This window comes from Selaginella moellendorffii, unplaced genomic scaffold, assembly GCF_000143415.4.
Source record: "Selaginella moellendorffii unplaced genomic scaffold, v1.0 SELMOscaffold_34, whole genome shotgun sequence".
NCBI classification, from domain to species: domain Eukaryota; kingdom Viridiplantae; phylum Streptophyta; class Lycopodiopsida; order Selaginellales; family Selaginellaceae; genus Selaginella; species Selaginella moellendorffii.
Genome location: NW_003314295.1, coordinates 1,096,397 through 1,118,751, shown reverse-complemented (window position 1 = coordinate 1,118,751; position 22,355 = coordinate 1,096,397). Strand labels below are relative to the sequence as shown.

Here is a 22,355-nt window from a genome sequence, read left to right as displayed (position 1 = left end):
AAAATAGAGGATTGTAATAAATTTTCTAAACTACATTTTAAATTCTATAAGGTAAAAAACTTGTGATAAAGAAGATAATGTTATATTTGATGAAATAATCTAAAACTCCTTTAAAATAAATGGGCTAAGTGCTCCTTAAACATTGGTATAAAATTTGTTAAACACCTTAAAAATAGAAAACACTTGTTTTTATATATCTTTCAAATGTTTACTTATGGTCACCCTTTTACCCAAAGGGCACATTAATTGGTGGCTTTAAAGAGTTGGACAAAGTAATTATAGTAGTTTGTTATGCCAAAAAGATGGTTTTAAAGCTAAAAACTATAAAAAGGAAGATAAAAAGAAATGAAGGAATGCTTTTTAAACTTTTTGTAAAGTTATCAACCCTTCAATAGTCCACATAGATACTTTAAATTCTTAAATTTAAAGGTCATCCAATCTAATACTATTAAACCCAAAGACACTTAACCCTAAATATCCCAAGACCTATAACTAATTAGAAAAGGGTTGCATTTTTATTTATAGATCCTTTCCTTCTATATTTTAACCTTTATGGATAATTTCTTAAATCATTTTATTTAGTTGCTTACAATCCACTATATTTTTTTACAAGTTCACATTTTCATGAATGGAAGTTGAAAGCTGGAACTCTCCCCAAAACCCCAATCTCTTGATACCCTACCCTTTGGATTGAGCTTAGCTAAAGGTAAATTAGATTTGCTATATATCAATATCAACATTTAATATGATTCCCTTAAGTTAATCAATAGAGTCGAATGCAAAACCTTCTCTAATACCAAAAAGAGTTGAATGCAAAACTTTCTTTAATACCAAGTGTAAGTTCTTGAATTTGAACTTCTTAAAAGATCACTTTTACAAATACTTCAAATGAAAAAATGTTTGTGATCTTCCTCACTTATGTAAGGAACCAACTCGTCGAGGTGTCGTAGGCTAAAGGAACCCCGAAAGCATGACCAAAATGACAAAGAGTTCATCGGATGAGACCAAGTCGAAGATCGAGTCCAAGACCGACTCTAGGACCGAGTTCGAGATCAAGTCCGGAATCGAGTCCGAGACCGACTCGGGGACCGAGTTCGAGTCCGAGTTCGAGACCGAGTTCGAGACGGAGTCCGAGATCCGAAATTGGGTCCGAGACCGAGTCCGAGGTCGAGTCCGAAGTCGGGTCCGAGATCGGGTCCGAGATCGAGTCCGAGATCGAGTCCGAAACCGAATCCGAAGTCGGATCCGAAATCGGGTCCGAGATCGAGCCAGAGACTAAGTCCAAATACTAATACGGGTCAAGGGGTGAAAGCCCAAAGCGTGCGTCTCCCAGGGGGGGGGGGGGCTGCAGGGGGTTCCAAAAGTATAGTAGGGATAGTGAGGTCTAGGAACCAGTTTTGAAGGGACTCTCCAGTTGGGCTTCCAAACCGACTTGAGGTTGAGACTGGGACCGAGGGGCCTTGGGTGGGAGTGAGCATGGACTTGGCTGGTGCCGGAGGGGCCATCCAAGGAAGTGCTCAAGAGCAGCCCCCACTCCCGAAAGGGAAACCGATTGCGGTGCTCCCGGCTCATGTGGAGTGGTGCCCCACTTGAGTACCATGCGGCTCATTGGTCCTCGCCCTCCCTAGGGGCTTGGGCCTTCCTTCGGGATGGAAGTGGGGGGCGAGAGGTACCCATACCGGGCCGCTAGGCCACGGTGTTTCGCCCCGACATCCCGAAGCAAGTGTTGCACTCAAGACTTGGGATTTAGAGGGTCCCATGATCAAGTCTTGTGGTACCAAGGGATGTTAGGAATCTGGAAGCTTGGTGTGCTTGGCTGCTTGTGCTTGCGGGGAGTGTAGCCGAACCTTAAGTCCAGTCTAACCTGGGGAGGGGGATTGGGAGTGATTTGGGAATCCGTGGAAGGATGGCTAACACTCCGTTGCTCGTGCAGTGAGTAGCTGAAACCAAGTAGGAGCTGGTACCATAGGCGAGAACCTTGGCGAGGGAACTTAGCAAAAGCCAAGGCAGCGTTGGACGGATAGACGAGGTAAGCTGGCAAATTGGAAAGGAAAAAATTGTGGCTTACAATTTGGTATCGGAGCCTTTATCTTAGTTCTAGCGAAGGATAGAGGCGGATTGCTGGGAGATGGCAAGGGCAGAGCGTAAACGAACCCAGGCGGAGACGGAACCTCCGCCGGAGCTGGAGCCTCCGGTCGAACAAGAGGTTATGGATGAGGAATCCTTGCATGAGGAGGACTCTAGTGAGGAAACTTCCAAACAGGAGTCCGGTGGCGAGGTTCGGTCGTCCAAGGCTCGATTGGACGTGCTAGAAGGACAGTTGGCATAGACCAATGCCCTGCTGGAAACTCTCGTACGCAAGCTAAAGCGTGACGAGAGGTGGAAGAAAAAGAAAAAGACTGCAGATGCTGGCAGCGCAGAAGGTGCGGATCTTTCGGCCGGGACTGAGGCAAAACCAAACAAGGTCGAACAGACCGAAGTAGAATCAGTCCCTCAGGCAGTTCCCAAGTACAAACCAAAGCCCCCACCGGTCTTCAAGGGAGTGAACGACTATAAGGTGGTGGAGGATTGGTTTTATGATATGGAGGACTACTTCCGAGCGTTGCGGTTACCGAGCTTGGAGAAAGTCCCATGTGCAAAACCATACTTGGCAGATAATGCCAAGTCTTGGTGGAGAATGACGGAGGCCAACGAAGGACCAGTGGCCACTTGGGACATGATGAAGGCGAGGATCCGCGCAACATATGTTCCTCTGAATGCCACTCTGCATCTGAGAGATGAGCTGAGTAGGCTGAAGCAGACTGGAACCATCCAGGAATATGTGAATGGGTTCATGGCAAAGAGGATACTTGTCACGGACATGGGGGATATGGATGCGTTCCATGCCTTCATATCAGGTTTGCAAACCTGGGCCCGCGGTGAGGTGATGCGGTGGAACCCGACCAACTACAAGGAAGCATTGGATGTGGCCATCAAGGTGCATTTCAACGATAACCTGCGAAAGGGGAACACGACAGGGTCGGGATCCACATTTAGCAAAGGGGCCAAACCAAGGGGAACGTATAGCAAGGGGAAATTCAAAAAGAGTTTCTCTAAGAATGAGTCCTCGGGGTTCCGGAAAGGCAAATCCGGTGGCCAGCGAGCGAGTACGTGGGGGAGTCAAGCGAAAAAAGACAAACCCACGGATAAGAAGGTCAAGTCGTATAACAGCGTGGGAAACAACGTATGCTACAACTGCGGCGAAGCGGGACACTTCTCGAAGGAATGTCCCTACCCGAAGAAGGCCAGAGCCAATATGGCCATCAAGTCGGGTGAAGTCCAAACTGAGGTATGTGATCCAGTCCCTAACTCAAAGTTACTCATTACACGAGCAACTTTGGTAGAGAGTCGTTCGTGACATCTACTAGCCCTCCGAGGGAAGCTCGGAGGTAGCTTTGTTAAGATCCTTATTGACACGGGTGTTTCGGATAATTTTGTGGCTGCAGACATAGTCCGGCAAGCCGGACTAACGGTGCAGCGGCTAGGCGAACCAAGGACTATAGAGTTTGTTCAAGGTAGCCAAAGCACCGATGAGGTACTTCGACAAGCGAGAGTCGAAGTGGGGACATGGAAAGTGGACATGGATTTCACCGTCTTGGACATGGCGGGATTTGATGTGATCTTCGGAATGGATTGGTTTAATCGGTTCGTGGTAGCCCTGCATGGACAAGGTAGGAACCTTGTGGTATTGGCGAATGCCCAAGGAAGAAGATCTAGGGTGGAGGCCCAGGATCTAAAGGTAGGGCAAAGCAAGGCCAAAGAGTCATGCTTAAACCTGGTGTCCACGAGAGGACAACTCACTAAAGGAACTAAGGCAGCCTTTTTGTGCTTACTCTCGGTGAAGAGTGACAAAAAGACAAGAACAAAAGAAGTACCTTTAGTGATCCAGCAGGTGCTGGACCAATTCCAGGATACGATGCTGGAGGAGCTACCGGCGGGGTTGCCCCCCGCACGACCGATAGAACATAAGATTGAGCTGGTCGAGGGTGCTGAGGCGGTGGTTCGTCCACCCTATCGATTGAACGAAAAAGAACTCAAGGAGCTCAAGAGCCAACTAGAGGAGTTGGTGGACAAAGGGTATGTTAGGTTGAGCAAGTCGCCGTATGGGGCGCCGGTGCTATTTGTGAAAAAGAAAGATGGATCTATGCGCATGTGCATAGACTACCGGTTGCTCAACAAGTATACCAAGAAGAACAAGTACCCTTTGCCAAGGATCGAGGACCTGTTCGATAGGTTGGGAAAGGCAAAATACTTTTCGAGGATTGACCTAAGGTCAGGATACTACCAGATCAGGGTAGCTGAGGAAGATGTCGAGAAGACAACCTGTCGAACGAGGTATGGGAGCTTTGAGTTTTTGGTGATGCCCTTTGGGCTATGCAATGCGCCGGCAACGTTTTCGGCGTTGATGAACCACATCTTTGTACCCTATCTGGATCGCTTTGTGGTCGTCTATATTGACGACATCCTGATCTATAGCGAGACGCTAGAGGAGCATGCCGAACACTTGGCGAAGGTGTTTGAGAAACTAAGGGAACACAAACTGTATGCTAAAGAGAGCAAATGTGACTTTGCTCAACAAGAGGTAAAGTTTCTCGGGCATGTGGTGGGCCAGGACGGGCTCAAGGTGGACCCGGAGAAGGTCCAAGCGATCTAGGAATGGGAACGACCATCGAATGTACATGAGTTGAGGGCGTTCCTGGGGCTATGCAACTACTATCGAAAGTTTATCAGACACTATTCGAGAGTAGCCCTGCCCTTAACGGACCAAACAGGAAAAGGAAAGATGGTATGGACAGCGGAATGCGAGGCGGCATTCGTCCACCTCAAAGGGAAGTTGAGGAAGGCTCCGGTGTTGGCATTACCAGACTTTGGTAAGGACTTTGAGGTAGACACGGATGCTTCGGACTTTGCGTTGGGCGCAGTTTTGAAGCAAGACAACCATCCAATAGCGTTCTTCTCGAAGAAGCTGGACAAGGCTCAACGGAAGTGGCCTGCCCACGAGAAGGAATTGTTTGCGGTGGTCAAGGCGCTCAAGGAGTGGCGACACTACCTTGGGAGACACTTCAAGGTTTACACGGACAATGTGGCAACAAAACACTTCTTGTCACAGCCCAACCTAAGGGGAAAACAAGGTCGGTGGGCCAATGCTTTGGCCGAGTTTGATTGCGAGATCCTGTACAAGCCTAGGAAGAGCAACATCGTGGCAGATGCGCTAAGTCGAAAAGCGAGCTTGAAGTTGGCGATATCTAGCGCGACAGCAACCTTTTGGGACGATGTGCGGACCGCATACGAGAGTGATGGTCTAGCACAAGAAGTGTTGCTGAGGAATCTGGAGGCGCGGGAAGCTCACCAGAGAGGTGAGCTGCTAACGGAAGAGAAAACGGGCTATGCGGAACGCAACGGACTCATATATTACAAGCAAACGAGGGTGTATGTTCCAGAAGGGGAACTAAGGAAAGTAGCCTTGGAAGAGTGTCATGACGGACCTCTCGCGGGACACGGCGGAGTGCCCAAGACGATGGGCTTACTCAAAAGGAAGTATCACTGGCTAGATATGGCTAAGGACGTCCAAGACTATGTAAAGACATGTCCAACATGTCAGCAGGTCAAAGCCGTGACGAAGGCTAGTGGGGGCTTGTTGCAAAGCATCCCCATTCCAGATCGTCCGTGGAAATGTCTCACGATGGACTTCATCACGGGACTACCCCCAAGCGAGGGGTTCAATGCGATATTCGTGGTGGTGGACCGATTTTCAAAGATGGCACATTTCATACCCACCACAACGGATGTGGATGCGGAAGGTGTGGCGAAGCTGTTCTTCAAACAAGTGGTTCGAGTGCGGGGAAGGCCGGAAGAGATTATCTCAGATCGAGATAAGATCTTCACCAGTAGGTTCTGGAGGACACTCCTAGAACAGTATCGCACCAAGTTGAAATTCAGCACGGCCTATCACCCACAGACAGGTAATGGGTATTGAGTCAAGATTGATGGCACTAACACTTCTTGACAGACGGACAAACGGAAAGGGTGAATAGGCAGCTGGAGGATTATTTGCGATGCTATGTCTCGGGAGACCAGACCGACTGGGTAAGTCATTTAGGACTTGCGGAAATGTGTTATAACAACTCACCACATTCGAGCATCGGGGTGAGTCCATGGGAAGTCATCAATGGGCGAGCTATTGAAGGTCCTGTCGAACTCGGCGTGGCCGAGTATCATGGAGAGTTACCCGCAGTGGAGGCATTCACGGCGGAAAGACTCAACATTTGGAATCTAGTGAGGGATTCCTTGGAACGGGCTCAACAAAGGCAAACTAAGTATGCGAACCAAAAGCGTCGAGATGTGGAGTTCCAAGCTGGGGAGAAGGTGTGGCTGAACACCAAGAACCTCAGGCTACCAAGTGGGATCAGCCGGAAGTTGACCCAAAGGTAAAAATGCATGTATTCCTGTAAATGAATTGATCTTGAGTTCCTTAAGCAGGTTCGCGGGGCCTTACGAGATCGAGGCTCGAATCGGTAAAGTGGCTTACCGTCTCCGACTTCCTCGAGAGATGGGGAAGATGCATCCCGTGTTCCACGTGAACTTACTCAAGCCGTATTTTGAGGATCTGCTTCGCAAGGACCAAGTAAGACTTTTACCTGAGGTTATCCAAGGGGAGGAGGAATACGAAGTCGAGGCCATCCTCAATGCGCGCAAGAGCAAGCGACAAGGACGCGAGGTGAGAGAGTTCCATGTGAAGTGGAAAGGATTTCCACACTGCGAAGCAACATGGGAACCGAAGGAGAACCTAGCGAACGCGCGAGATCTAGTGGAGGAATTTCTGCATGGAAGAACTCTATGTACTTATGCAAAGTTCAATTAAAAGTATCAATTTGAGAAGTTGAGCAATGGCATATGTTGGGACCCGAAGGCGCGCCGAAGGTAAGCTAATTAGCATGGGTTAGCTAGGTCGACCAGGCGTAGGGAGCTACGCTCGACTCCCTGCGGGGATGTCGAATCCGTAGACGTATTCTACGGAGGTTGGGTTCGAGTCCCAACCCCCTAGTAAAGCAAGGCTGGGTTCAAGTCCCGACCCTATACTAGGGCGTGGTGAGGTGAGGAGTATAGGGACACCTATATTCCGTTGTCATGGGCTCTTGGCCGGGGAGGCTAACTTAGGCACACCGCTAAGTGGGGGGATGCCCCCGGAGACATGGTCAACAAGTCGTAGGATAAAACGAGACGTTCGATGTGGGCATCGAACTTCTTCTATGGGTGGTGGAGTTGTAAGGAACCAACTCGCCGAGGTGTCGTAGGCTAAAGGAACCCCGAAAGCATGACCAAAATGACAAAGAGTTCATCGGATGAGACCAAGTCGAAGATCGAGTCCAAGACCGACTCTAGGACCGAGTTCAAGATCGAGTCCGGAATCGAGTCCGAGACCGACTCGGGGACCGAGTTCGAGTCCGAGTTCGAGACCGAGTTCGAGACGGAGTCCGAGATCCGAAATCGGGTCCGAGACCGAGTCCGAGGTCGAGTCCGAAGTCGGGTCCGAGATCGGGTCCGAGATCGAGTCCGAGATCGAGTCCGAAACCGAATCCGAAGTCGGATCCGAAATCGGGTCCGAGATCGAGCCAGAGACTAAGTCCAAATACTAATACAGGTCAAGGGGTGAAAGCCCAAAGCGTGCGTCTCCCAGGGGGGGGGGGCTGCAGAGGGTTCCAAAAGTATAATAGGGATAGTGAGGTCCAGGAACCAGTTTTGAAGGGACTCTCCAGTTGGGCTTCCAAACCGACTTGAGGTTGAGACTGGGACCGAGGGGCCTTGGGTGGGAGTGAGCATGGACTTGGCTGGTGCCGGAGGGGCCATCCAAGGAAGTGCTCAAGAGCAGCCCCCACTCCCGAAAGGGAAACCGATTGTGGTGCTCCCGGCTCATGTGGAGTGGTGCCCCACTTGAGTACCATGCGGCTCATTGGTCCTCGCCCTCCCTAGGGGCTTGGGCCTTCCTTCGGGATGGAAGTGGGGGGCGAGAGGTACCCATACCGGGCCGCTAGGCCACGGTGTTTCGCCCCGACATCCCGAAGCAAGTGTTGCACTCAAGACTTGGGATTTAGAGGGTCCCATGATCAAGTCTTGTGGTACCAAGGGATGTTAGGAATCTGGAAGCTTGGTGTGCTTGGCTGCTTGTGCTTGCGGGGAGTGTAGCCGAACCTTAAGTCCAGTCTAACCCGGGGAGGGGGATTGGGAGTGATTTGGGAATCCGTGGAAGGATGGCTAACACTCCGTTGCTCGTGCAGTGAGTAGCTGAAACCAAGTAGGAGCTGGTACCATAGGCGAGAACCTTGGCGAGGGAACTTAGCAAAAGCCAAGGCAGCGTTGGACGGATAGACGAGGTAAGCTGGCAAATTGGAAAGGAAAAAATTGTGGCTTACAACTTATATATGAATTAACATATGAAAGAATCAAATAAAAATAAAATTTTAAATTGAAGAACTCACTACTTTTATAAGTGATAATTGCTTAAGAAGAAGGTCATAACACTTTTCAAATTGTTTAATTTTCTATAAGGCCATAGTTACAAATTTGAAATTACACTTGATTTGCATCTTATTTTGGTGGGTGTTGGACTTGCTTGTCCCAACCCTACTAATTTGATAGATCAATTATGCCCTAAAATTCACACACACACACACACACACACATAGTACAATTTCAAATAGTTATATAAAATCCATGCAAAGGTGAAATATTAAAGGTTCATTAAAATTGTGAAATTTAATAAAGTTGAGCTAGAATTATAGAGAGAAATTTTAATATGTGAGCAGAATCACAAGGAAGAAGAAAATTAAGATGTTACAACTCAACTTGACAAATTTAGTATGATAATTGTCTTCTTTCTTTATGGAGCATTTTTTGATAAATAGAGAAGATTTATAAGGTTTGGAGCAATGATCCTAGCAGGATAAATAAAAAGTAACAAGAATTTTTTACATCATATATCTATCTTCTCAAAATGTTCTTGAAAATATGGTATGTAATATGAGTTATTAGTTGGATTTTCTCCCTTATATTTGATTTATTTGAAGTGTTCTTTCTTTGTATTAAGCTTCTTTTTCTAACGAGTATAAACATTTGCATTTTCGTGAAGGAATAAAGAAGTTTTGCATTTTCCTTTTGGTTTTTATTCCTTTTTTATTTATTTTAAGCTCAATTTTTGGGGAGAGATTGTATCAATTCATTTGATAGGATCTTAAATCTTGTTAAGTGTTATTTAGATGTTAATTCATTGGGAATTATGATATGCCCATATTTTTCTTCTAGCATGTATGTATAATTCAATATAGAGGCTTTGTGTGGTGAGAATTTTCTCTATTTTGTCCATTCTTGCAGGATTTTGCTTCTAAAAGGTCTTAATACTAAGATAAAACTACTCATCATTTGAATTTGTGCATTTTCATCATTTCTTGCTAATCACACTTTAATTTCTTTCATCTCTAGTTATAGAAATCTCTAAATGCAAATTTCTCAAATGTGTAAAGTCTATTTTCATTGCCATTTGTTATATTGTATGTGATCAATCTTGATCTTTCATTTGCTATTATTGTGAAGTTTTAATCCAAATTTAAATCTCGATCATTTAGGGTTTAGGGCCTTTTATTCCTCTTTAGTGCTTAAAGTTTCTATATTTTTTGTGGTATCTTATATTAAGATTGTAGATCCTTTTATGATCTTTTATTTCTATATTGAATCATCCAGTTTAATACCTAATTCCATGAGATTTTGTTAGCTTTCATCTTTATTTGAACATAATTATTGTTATTGAAAGTTTTTCTCCTTACTATTTTTTCTTGTTTCTTTCAAGTGAGAAGGATGACTTGACTTTTTATGCTAATATTGAGCTACTTTCTAAGTGATTCTATTCATCACAGCAAGAGTTTTTAACAAAACGGTGTAACACTTGTTTTTTTTAGAAATATATTAATATTTTCACACCTCTTGGAACTTTGTTTTTAGAATTTGTGATATTCATAACCATTTATTTTAGTTGTGGGTTTTGGTTAAGGCATTTGGGAATATTTGATTTGCTAGATTGAGTGCACCACTTTGTGATATTAGGCATTTACAGTGACTTGAGTATTTTATACAAGTGATTATTATAGTATATGGACTGAATTAGCCATTTCTATTGACAACCTAAATAAAATATTTATTAGATTTAGTGAATATTTCTCATTTGAGATGAATTAGTGGAAATCAAGCTCTTGCCTTAAAAGTGGAGACAAATTGATCCTTTGGATGACTTTAAATACAATGTGGATTTGTATTTAGGGCTTTATTATCACTATATTACATAGTGAAATTTAAAGTCTTTTTGTGATTTAAATAGAATCATAACAAATGCGGGGAAGCACAATTACTTCCTTCCATTAATGTATGGACATGCTTAGGTTTGGGTAGAGTCAATCTTGAATGTAGATTGAACCAAACTTTTCTTTTTGGCAAGCACCATATGAATTCACCATTAAATATATTTAGCAATTTAAACAACATTGAAAGTTGTGCCTCACCTAAATATTAGATCTCATAGTAGACCATTGTTGTTGCATTTGCTTAAGGATTAAAACCATTCATCTAGCATAAACTTTTTTAGTGCAAACACACTAAGTGTTGTCAAGTTTTCAAACACACAAAAGAGGTTAAAAGTTTTGTTTCACTTTAGGTGTTTTTAATATTGTCCACTCTCTATTCAACCACCTTTTGAAGCATTTAATTAATGTAGTTTTTTGCCAACCTGTTCCCAAAATCATAGAACCAAGATTGGAATTTATTATCATAGAATTTTGCTAGTATAAATACCTCCTTGAGCATCAATAACAAACTCTTTTACAATAGTAATGACAGTAAATTATTATTCTTGAAAAGCTTAAGGCAATAAAACTTTAGTAAATAGAAGCAATATCAAAAAGACATCAATGATAATATACCCATTGCGAGGCAAACACACAGACAAAACAATGTTATTACCTCCACCTAAACTTTAATCTCCCAAGAGCTAACATGTTTAAATGTTTTTTGCTAATAAATCCACACTTTGGCATGCCAACTAATAGCCCTAAATATCAATAAAGAATAAAACTCAAATTTTCAATAAATCCTACGTCTAGTCATGGTATACAATTTACTTTTTTTAAGTTAGCATTTGTTAATGTTAGACCTTCTCAACTCAATATAACATTTTGTTCAGGCTTGGTTAAGACATCTCCCATGACTCTTCCCACATCTTCAACTCTTTTAACAAATGTTATACAAAAACTATTGCATAGCTTAATCATTATTTCACTTGCCCAACTTTTGAAATCAATCTTGAGATTTGGACAACAATTAAGAAACTCTTGCAAACTCAAGATAACTTCTTCTTCATGCTTCCATAAGTTTTCATAGCATTAGTCATTTTATGAGATATTATCATAACGAAAGCACTTTCGGGATTTAAAAGTAATATCATCTTTTTAACATTAGCAAAGTTTGTTGGGTTCCAAATCCAAAACAATATGGTTGTTATTCTTAAAATATTTGCAAACCATACAATCATCCCCATAAGTATATACTACCAAGTGCCAATTTTAATTCATAATACCTCATCATTAGTGAATTTCATGGTGGTGGATTTTTAACAAGTTGGCTCACTTTCACTTAAGGAAATTACATTAACAAACATTACAATGATCATAACCATTCTTTGATGGAGAAGATTTTTACTCTTACTTCACAACTTGATTCTACTCTTGCTTTTAATCACATTGCTTTCTTAACTAAGTTGATTGTTATCTTCTATAAACTCTTTGATGATCCATCACTGTTGGAAATAGAGGTATTTAACATCCACACTTTTTCTACATCTAATGCTACTATTAAACCATACACAACCATTTGCTCTAGTGCTATACAATCCCCATCACAATTAAAACTTGCTTTAATACAAGATTCAACTATGATTTTAAAAATTTGTCATGGTTGAAAAAACTTGACTAAATTTTTTTATTATGGGCACTTCTAGTAGTTCAAAAGGCATTTAGGAGGCTCTTATCCAACCATATGCCAATTATATACAACTCCTTTCCTTATTACATTTCATAGCACATACTAGCAAAACATGGTGATCTTTGTCAAGTGCCACTATTAGTGACAACCTCTTTATTTGAGGACCTAGCTTCGTGGGAGTTCATGACCCTCTCATGAGCATGAGATTTTAGTTGAGTTTAGAGCTAAGAACAATGTGAAAGTAGTGAGTAATGATGTGTTAGATATAAGTGACAACACTACTAGTGTTTTAACAATCGTGGCCACAACTTTTAGTGATCATGAGACTTTAGAAAACATAGAGATATCAACCTCTAGACCCATAGCACAATCTCCTCTAGAAAATTGTTTAAACAACTTGGATCATACAGTTCATAATTAGTGGTATTTCCCCTTGACTTTCTAGATTCCTTTATTTGGACTATATATCCATCATACTATTTTATCTTGTATTTAACATACTAAATCCTTGAATGCAATGCTTTTTTAGGCAAGAGAATATCCAATACTTAACATGTTGGAGATCATTTCAATAAAACTAATGTCTTGATTTTTTAGTATAGGTGGGAAAGTATGAAAGTGAAATGAACAAAAAGTGTACCATAGGCCAACTTCCTAACCCTTAAAGTGTTATAACTTTAAATTCTATAGACCATGGAATATTTTTGGAATGTTTTGATGGTTTATATCATTCTCCCTCCTTCATGACTATAAGTTTTTGAATTTGGACTTCCCGAAAGGTCACCCAAACTAGTATTATTTAAACCCAAAGATGTTTAACATTTAATATCCCAAAACTTTTAACCAATTGGAAAAAAAGGTGCACTTTTATTCATGAGTCTTTTCCCTTTATATTTGAACATTATGCATCGTCTCTCAAGTTATTCTCTTTGGTTGCTTACAATGACCCAACCATAGATGGCAGCCTCAAAAAGTTAAATGAGCTTTATATAAAGGGAATTTAAGGCAATATGGTCATAAAGAAAAAATGTGCAAATGGCAACACCAACATTATAACAAATGGCCATGAAGAAAGAAATATGGCTTTCTCATATGACAATATGATCATGAAAATAAAAGAATGAGAATAGATTAAATAAATTAAATTATATAATAATATGGCTATAGAACTCAATGCTCCCCTTCTTTAGGAATGTCATCTTAATCATAACCAAAACTCAGAAACACTCTCTTAATATCATCTTTAGTTTTCCATGTAATTTTGTCCATGGAATAATCATTCCATTGAACTAACAACTCCTAAGTTGTCTTACAATATGTTTGCACCAATCTTTAAGTAAGAATATTGGTTAGACCTACCTTCTCAGCATCAATCTCCGAAACTAAAACTCTTCAATGGATATATCATCACGTAATACATGGGTATAATTTTCTTTAGTCACACTAGCCTTTCCTAGCCAAATTGGTTCTATTGAAGTCCTCCCTTTTTTGGAGCTCACCAAACCCCATAGGGTTTAGGAAATGAACACTTTAAGCTTTTAGAGTCAGACTTGAACTTGCACTTAAAATTCAATCTTGGTCTCAATTTTAGCCTCAATTTCTTTCTCAGCCTCAACCTTAGACTCTATCTTAGGTCCACCTTGGACTCGACTTTAGACTCCATCTTGGACTCCATCTTAATACTTCCACATGTCATGTATTAGTTTTCTTGTGTCCATTATCTAAAGACTCATGTACCTTGTTTTGTGCTTATTCCTCGAGCCATACTTTTGTTGTGCCATTTTAATCTTACGCAATTTTATGAACCATTTACACTTGTTTTTCTAAATATTAACTTACCTAGAATTGTCTTTAAGAACATTAGAAGGACTATTCTTTTAGCTTACTAAGGCCTCTTTTTTCACAAGTTTTTTAATTGTCATATAGTCTAACATGGATAATTCCATACTCTATACTCTCCATGGCATCATGATTGCAAATAGCAACACCTTTGAGCACCCACTTGATTCTCTACTCCCAACTTGTATAACTATTCTCGGTTATGCTTTTTGATTATTATAATTCAGTTCTATCCTTTTACTATTTGCTTTTGACCTTATACATTTCTTTTGGTTATTCTCCTCTAGGTTAGAAGGACAAATTTGCATTTTCTACTATGTCTTAGTAAATATTTTTAGAGATGAACTTACCTAATAGCTTAAGAAGTGGTTCCTCAATTTGGATATGCTCACCTTATAATCCCACATGCCAAGATTAACATTGCTACTTATGTTTGTCATTAACCTTGCCAAAATCCCTTTTGGCTTTATTTAATTCAGATAAATTGATTTTTCTCATTTTTGCAACTTTGAACATTAGATAGCACTTCTTATTCATTATTCACTAAGGATTTAGTCTCTTGGTTTTATCTAATACCCTCATGATATGAAACACCACTTCTTAGTGTTTTAAGGTGTTTAAATGTCCTAATAATAGCCTTCTTTAACAATGAGCATTTCCCTTTATGACATTGATTTACTATATTGCAACATAAATAATTTATCCTCCCACGGGATATATTTAACCTTCTTATCCCAATAAGAAATTTAACTTCTACCAATCCAATTAATTATGTTATATATTTTGCTTAGTTGACTCATAGTCATCAAGTTCTACAACTCATTATTAATGCTTCCATACCTCCATTATTATTTGAGTCCACACACTCGAATTATATACCTCCCAACTTAAGCTATACCAATTTAATTTCTATTAGGATTCCTTTGGCAAATAGTTCTTATAAACCAACTAAGTTAACTTCAAAGCCTTATCCTTTGAGACATTTGGGGTTTCCACTTTATTAGCTTCATGAGCTTATTTTTACAATACTTTCTACTTGTGTTTATGTCTTTGCCAAGACCAAAACAGTCATTTCTCATGCCAATTATCAATTAACATTGCACCAAATAAAAGAAGCAGATAAGAGAAGATTAGTTATAAGTTACCCAAAAAAACATATCCATATTAGAGATATTTAATGTGAGAAGCAGATAAGAGAAGATAGTTATAATTTACAGACATGTCAATAACCTATTTGAGCTAGTTTTTAGTTGATTTGAGCAATATTATATGTGGTTTTGAGTGGTTTTAAATTATTTTGATATGAGATATAAGTAACAAACATTATAAAAGGAACTTTCCCTTTCGTAATTTTCAAAATTTTGCTGGAGTTGGAAAACCAGACTGAAGTTAAACCTATCAAAGCAGCCTTTGGAATGAGATTTTCATCCTAGTTGACGCGGCCAAGGGCTGTACTCTAGCTCTCGACGAGAATCATTCGCAACCAAGGGTCCTGATTGTCCGTTGTTGAGAAAAGTATTTTAGGGTTCTTACTCAGAGGGATCCATCGATCGAGGTAAGCTCTCTCCAGCAGGCGGCGGCGGCCGGCGCATTGCACGCGGAAGTCTCACTTTCTTGCCATGGGCATGGAATTAGCGTCATGACTTCCAAGCTGCTCCACAGGGGTTCTCACGAGGCACAGGACGAGCTCGAGATCATTCTCTCGCAGGCCTACTCCACATTCCAGGCGCAGCTCAGCGCATCCTACCTCTCCACAGTGCCGCCAGCACAGCGAGGCCCTCTCACGCAAGCTCTTCTCTACGCCATTCTCATCCAGCCCCAGGGAGGAGGAGGAGCGGGAGCTTCTTCCGCTACTAGCTCTTCGGCCACTTCTCTTATCAATCAGCTCACGACCATCACCACAGATGGCTACGCGGCGTTCGTTGGCCTCCTCCTTCGCCTGGTAAACGATTCCTACGCGAAACTCTTGGAACATCCTCGGGGTCAGATCATCTGGCTGCTCAAGCAGCTCATCGAGTTCTATGCCACGGACGTGGACAATCTCTGCTTGCTACTGCTCCGCCAGATCGTCGGAGGTGACACGAGCCCGACCAACGTATGGCTCGCGATGCAGATGCTCGAGGTTCTCACCACCAAAATCTCCTGGGTGACTTCCAACCATGGCCTTCTCACCAGCGCGGTCTACACGTATCTCCGCCTTCTTCCGGATCACAGCATGGCGAAGAACTCCTCCGTGAACGAGCTCCGCCAGGCTGAGATCAAGTTCTGCGCGTCCATGATCCGGGAGCACTTCCAGGAGTGCCTCGGGATTGGGAGGGACTTGATCCGGCTCTTGCAGGACGTCTCCTCCATAGCCGAGTTTGATGCCATTTGGAGGGACCTCTTGGCGAATCCGGCATCGTTCAGGGTGCCTTCGTTCACGGACATCGGACAACTTTACGTGGTGAAGACTCATACGAGGTACTTTCAGTCCCGGTTGACGCCAGAGATGGAGGCACAGATCAAGTTCATGCTCACGCATGTAAGAATGGGAAGCCAGCGACGGTACCAGGGATGGTTCACGCAGCGGTTCTTGTCCACCCCGGAGAGCGAGACGCTCGTCTGTGACTTGATACGGTATGTTTGCTGCGTCCACCATCCCAGCAACCAGATTCTCCAGTCGGACATCCTGCCGCGGTGGGCTCTCATCGGGTGGCTGCTCAAGTGCTGCAAGAGCAACCACGTCGAGGCCAACGCGAAGCTTGCGCTTCTCTACGACTGGCTCTTTTTCGTGCCGAAGACCGACAACATCATGAACATCGAGCCGGGGATACTCGTCATGTTTCAGTCGATACCAAAGTACGTGGACATGACCAACTCGCTGCTGGAGTTTCTCTTCCTGCTGATGGAGCACTACGATCCTCCGAGAAAGGAACTGCTCCACCGGGGCGTAGCAGCGTCGGTGGAGATCTTGGTTGGGAAAGGTGTTGTCCGGAACTTGGAGCCTCTTGCGACGGCACCGGCCATCGCTTTGCCACTGCGGGAGAAGCTGTCCCAGCTCTTCCCACTGTACTGCAAAGTCGAAGGTGCTGGCGATGGCCTCAAGCTCAAACCTCTCGGCAAGCTCGCAGTACGTGAGGAGAGCGAGGATAAAGGCGAAGTGGACACTACTTCCGAGAGTGTGATTCGGAAGAGAAGGCGAACGGGTGTTCACGATCCAAACGCGAGTGAGCTGATCTCACACCTGGAGAAGTTCTCAAAGGCGCTGGCCCTGTCACAAGACGCCGCCATCAAAGTTCTCGAGAGCTCCCTGGGATGCTTGACTTCTCAGGAGCGAGCCGAGAAGTTTGCGTCCCAGGTAACGGACATCACAAAGAAGGCAGCGTACGATCTCTTCTCCCCTCTAGCAGCTACACCGACGACCAAGGCCGAAGGTGATGAGACCATGTCCCTGACTTCCAGCCTCTTGAGGCTCTACGTTGGTTTCGGCTATCCTCACGTCCGGACGATGCTGCTCTTCTGGTCCCGGGAAGGATTTGCAGTCGGGCCACGACTCCTTTGTTACGTAAGCCGGCTTGCGGAAGAACTGGAGACGAAGGACTACGTGCTTGGCATCCTCAAGAGCAAAGACGCGGACCAGATCAAAGCCGAGGCCTCCGACATCAGCGACGAGGATGGCGAGGCGACGAGAGCTCCAGAGACAAAGCGGCTCCAGAGGCAAGGCAGCAGCGCTACGCAGAAAAGTTTGCGCAAGAGGTTTCACAACGCAGTGGCCGAGGCTTTCAAAGCCTACGAGGAGTTCCAGAGAAGTCTCGTCCTGATCAACGTTGCAGCCGAAAGCGTCGCGAATCCAGACGAAGAAGTCAGGTTCGCTCTACTCAACGATCTCAAGACGTGCTTGGTGTGGAACGTTGCTCGGCTCCAGCGAGTTCTCCCGTCGGTGTGCCGCTACCTCCCGAATCTGGCAGTCGGCTATGACAAGTTCATGCACTTGATGGTCTCGGTCCTCGGCCCAGCGGAGATACTGAGCGTGGAGTTCCGGCTCGCTCTCGGCGAGTTCCCCGTGATAGGCAGCGCCGAAAACTTGGCCAGACTCGTCAAGGCGTCACTGGCCTGGGACTCGATCGAGCAGCACTACTTTTGGAAGCTCCTCATCGCGGAAGTACAGGGGTGTGGACCCTTGACAAGCCTCGAGGTGCTCAAGCTCTGCTCCAGCTGCGTCAACCCGGAGAGCGATGTGGAAGCCATGTCCGGGATGCTGTCGCTGCTGCGATCGTCGACTCCAAGCACTGCTCTCTCGTCCGCTCTGCTCTTGGCTCCTCCGAGCTTCGCAGACTTGGCGGTGGCGGTGTTCACGAGCTGGTTCCTCGCGTTTTTCCCGGCTCTTGCATCGTCGCTGGGCGAGCTAGAGGAGAAACTTAGCAGCGGCGGCGGCGGCAAGATCTCTCCAGCGATGGCCGAGGCGCTCATCAGCCATTTCGAGAGCTTTGATCTTGGCGAGGACACGAGGCCAAAGGAAGCTGGCGAGATCAAGCAAGCTTTCGCGAGGATTGTTTCGTGTTATCAAGAGGACAACAACTCCGAGACAACTTAGCTTGATTGGAATTTCTTTTAAACATTGAATGAAGGTTTTCTAGCATGCGTTACGTCGGGTGTTCGATTCCCCTGCGCGTCCGCCGTCCACCCCATCGCGTGTTCGATTCCCCCCCGGCGCTAAACCACTCCTTGTCGGAGCGAGCGATATGGCGGAATGGCGGGAGGAGGGCCGCCCGGCCTCGCTCCCGGCGGCGGCGGCGCGCATTGATGGCGGCGGGGGGAGTGGAATTCCGTGCGCTATCTGATCCGACGCTGAGGTGCGATCGGGAGAATGTGTGAGTTTTCGCTTTCCTCCTCTTCGTCGCGCCTGGCAGGCAGGGATTTCTCCTGGCGCGCGCTGCCCGAGCGAGGGCGAGTGCAGTGTGGGGGTCTGCGCATGATGGATTTACGCAGCACATTCGATCGATCGACAGGGATTTCTTTCGGGGAAGGAGGGAAAGCGCGTAATAGGGTTTAGCGGCCGTCGCGTCCGGACAGGGGTGCCGCATTGATAGAGGATGCGTGTGGACTAACTGGTTGACGCCGACGAAGCTACAGTGTAGGGAAGAGCCGGGCCAATTCTTCTAGAAATGAGGTTTTTTCCAGGCACAGGTGTGAAGCAGATGATAGATGGTCGGAGAAAAAACAAAGTTTTGCGAATTCACGTGGAAGGATTTTTTGTCGGTAGAAATCAGCAAGATCACCAGGATTAGAAGTAGCAGCCGAAGCTGGAAGAGTTCTTGCAAGGATTTTAGATTTAATACAGGATTTATCATAGGTGGTCGGAGAGCGTAAACACGCGGAAGAATAGAAGTATGTCGAGACACAGAGTCTAGGTGGAAGAAGACGAACAACACAAAGAAGAAGAAGAAGAAGAATGTTGGCGAGCGGTGTTTTTTCTCCTCGCCATCGACAAGCAGATTAGTGAATCTGGAAGAGATTTTCTCTAGGAGGACGCTCAATGAGCGGCTCCGGAGGTTTGGAGGTAACTATCAGGAAGAGACCTTGGAACCCGAGACGAAGCGAGCTTCTCAAGATGCTGCTCTTCCTGGTTGTCTACAGCGAGCAGCAGCAGCAAGAAGAGGAGGAGTTTGAGAGGCGGTCCCGGCTGGAATGGCAGAGAATCGAAGAGGAGCACAAGAGACGCGTGGAGTTGATGCTGGATTACCACCGACATCTACAGGAGGAGTACGCCGAGCTTGACGAGCTCGAGAGGCTGCGTTTGAAGCGGAGCCGGCTGGCGGTGGCCGCTGTTGGTGCCGCCATCGCGACGCAGCAGAGCGTCCACCGCCGGCTGTGGGTGAAATCACGCTCGCAGGCGTGGTGGGAGCGCTGCAATCACCCGAGCTTTCCCGAGGCCGAGTTCCACCGCGCGTTTCGGATGAGCAAGAGCACGTTTAACATCATCTGTGACCAGCTCGGCCTGGCGGTGGCCAAGGAGGACACGATGCTCCGCCAGGCCATCCCGGTGAGACAACGAGTAGCGGTTTGTATCTGGCGGCTCGCCACCGGAGAGCCGCTGAGGCTCGTCTCCAAGCGATTCGGACTCGGGATATCAACTTGTCACAAGCTGGTCCTCGAAGTTTGCGCTGCTATCAACGACGTTCTTCTGTCCAAGTACGTCCAGTGGCCGACCGAGGAGCGCCTCCAGGCGGTGATGGAGGAGTTCGAGGCCATCTCCGGGATTCCAAACCTGGTCGGGGCCATGTACACGACGCACATCCCGATCATCGCTCCAAAGATGAACGTCGCGGCCTACTTCAACAAGCGGCACACGGACAGGAACCAGAAGACGTCCTACTCGATCACCCTGCAAGGGGTGGTGGACATCCACGGGATTTTCACGGACCTCTCCATCGGCTGGCCGGGTTCCATGTCGGACGAGAGGATCCTGGAGAAGTCCAACCTCGCGCAGCGAGCGGCGGATGGCCTGCTAAACGGAGTTTGGGTCTCCGGAGGGCCTGGGTATCCGCTACTCAGCTGGCTCTTGGTGCCTTACACGCAGCACAACCTCGGCTGGGCTCACCACGCTTTCAACGAGAAGCTGTCCGAGGTGCTCAAGATCGCCAGGGACGCGTTTGGACGGCTCAAGGGACGCTGGAAGTTCTTGCAAAAGCGGACCGAGGTGAAGCTCCAGGAGCTCCCGGCGGTGCTGGGGGCATGCAGCGTGCTCCACAACGTTTGCGAGCACCACAACGAGGGGTTTGACGAGGAGCTGGCGTACGAGGCCGTGGACGACTTGATGTTCCCGGACAGTAGCAGCAGCGATCCGGCCGCCGTCCAGGCCCGAGATGCGATCGCTCACAACTTGCTCCACAGCGGCGCAACGTTTTTGTGACGGGACTCGTGTCCTCCAGCGGCAGATATTCGTGTAGCATGCGCTGACTTTAGAGGTACGACATTCTTTTCTTTGCGTTTTCCTTTTGGGAGTGAACCTTACCAGTGTTCTTTGCCGGCCAGCTAGAGAATGAGGAATACAGATGCTCAAAACCGATCTTCCGAGTGTACATGTTGCGGCAAGCTCGCTTTAGCTCGAGTGCTTGTACAATGTGAAACTGGGTTTTGCTCCAAAAGTTTTGAAATCGTTGTAGAAGTTGGAGGTGCTAATTCTTTTAAAGCTAGACATTTTGTTTTTTAAGTAAGCTGTTCTAGGATGGGGATATTTTCAAGAATATACTTGGTTTTAGGGTTTAGGTTTTGTGGCGGGAAATGGGCAAGGGCTCGCAAGAGAAGCGGGGCAAGAGCTACAACCTTGGCGATTCCTGCAAGCTGGTGCTGCGCGAGGGCGACATTGCCGACGGCAAGAGCGATGCGATCGTCAACACCGCGCACGAATGGTTACTGGGAGGCGGTGGCGTCGACGGAGGTGGGAAAAACTCTCTTGGCAATTTTAAAATTCTTTCTTTCGGGAGTAGCAATCCATCGTGCTGCTGGCAAGGAGCTACTGGATCACTGCCGAGAACTCCCCAATTGTCCTCCAGGAGAACACCGTAAGCAAGTTTTTCATGTACAAATCGATTGTGTGGTTATTTTCCAGTGGCTTTAGTCTCCGTGTGAGCAAGATCATCCACACTGTGGGTGTAGCGTACAAGAAAACCTTCAGCGAAGAACAGGCTCGCAAAAGCGTCGAGACTCTCAAGAACGCTTACAAGTATATAGCACTCTGGAGCTTTTTCTCTCGCTTCTCATTTTCACGCTGATACGTCGCAGGAACTCGCTCGAAGTCGCACGAAGCCAAGGCATCAAGTTCACAGCCTTCCCAGCGCTGTCCTGCGGGATCAACGGGTAACAAAGAGCTGCTTTGCTGTAGACTGGAGTTTCATTATGCGCTAAACTTTGGCTCCAGATTCCCGCTCGCCAAAGCCGCGCAAATCGCTCTGGAAACCATCCAGGAGGAGGCGCACGGATTCTCCGAGGCAAGTCATTACGTGCTCTCGGCCGCTCTTCCACCGCTGACTTGTGATGCTGCTGCTTCTCAGATCGATTTCGTCTTGTTCAATCAGGCGACCAGTCGCGCCTGGTCAGAAGCAGCAGCCAGAGCCGGGCTCCAACCAGTCTAAGCTAGATTCTGGCAAAAACAACTCTAATAAGCTCCATCCGGAACTCTTTTTATCTTTCGAAGCGCCTGTAAGTATCGCAAAGACTTTGTCCCTCCGCGTAGAGCTGAGAGATAAGAGAAGATCTTCGTTCTCTGCAGATGCGAGATAACTTTCACCAGGAAAACAAAGACAGTTCTAACGACTTTCGTGGTCCTCTTCTATCTCCTTTTTTTTTCTCTCTAACGTTTTGTATGCTCCAGCTCGTATATAACGGACTACGCATTGATAATCTCGTTGGCCAGCTAGAGCGAATTGCCATGCCCCCCTCCAGCAGATATACGTTGCATCTTCTCACTTGGCATA

The 22,355-nt window shown here is 45.7% G+C and overlaps 3 protein-coding genes across 4 annotated transcripts; all 3 read left to right on the top strand.

The window, feature by feature from the left end:
- Nucleotides 1–15,538: 15,538 nt before the first annotated feature.
- On the top strand, nucleotides 15,539–18,472 carry LOC9655781 (integrator complex subunit 3). Its single transcript, XM_024682277.1, has one exon. It carries the CDS (start codon nucleotides 15,539–15,541, stop codon nucleotides 18,470–18,472), a length of 2,934 nt encoding a protein of 977 aa, XP_024538045.1.
- A 149-nt stretch (nucleotides 18,473–18,621) lies between these two features.
- On the top strand, nucleotides 18,622–21,144 carry LOC112348985 (protein ANTAGONIST OF LIKE HETEROCHROMATIN PROTEIN 1-like). Of its 2 annotated transcripts, none has more exons than XM_024682505.1 (2): nucleotides 18,622–20,846; nucleotides 20,918–21,144. In XM_024682505.1, exon 1 carries the CDS (start codon nucleotides 19,415–19,417, stop codon nucleotides 20,789–20,791), a length of 1,377 nt encoding a protein of 458 aa, XP_024538273.1. In that variant the 5' UTR covers nucleotides 18,622–19,414; the 3' UTR covers nucleotides 20,792–20,846; nucleotides 20,918–21,144. The 2 variants fall into 2 exon arrangements, with proteins under 2 accessions (XP_024538273.1, XP_024538272.1); XM_024682504.1 differs by having other exon boundaries at nucleotides 20,914–21,144.
- Nucleotides 21,145–22,281, top strand: LOC9655780 (macro domain-containing protein PA3693). The gene is given in 7 exon segments (XM_024682514.1): nucleotides 21,145–21,319; nucleotides 21,369–21,444; nucleotides 21,446–21,604; nucleotides 21,664–21,738; nucleotides 21,800–21,869; nucleotides 21,933–22,080; nucleotides 22,151–22,281. Coding segments are annotated over 6 exon segments (618 nt in total). The 5' UTR covers nucleotides 21,145–21,162; the 3' UTR covers nucleotides 22,014–22,080; nucleotides 22,151–22,281.
- Nucleotides 22,282–22,355: the final 74 nt, after the last annotated feature.

Coding starts and splice junctions, on each gene's coding strand:
- LOC9655781 (XM_024682277.1), top strand. CDS start 15,539: ATGACTTCCAAGCTGCTCCACAGGGGTTCTCACGAGGCACAGGACGAG.
- LOC112348985 (XM_024682505.1), top strand. CDS start 19,415: ATGAGCGGCTCCGGAGGTTTGGAGGTAACTATCAGGAAGAGACCTTGG.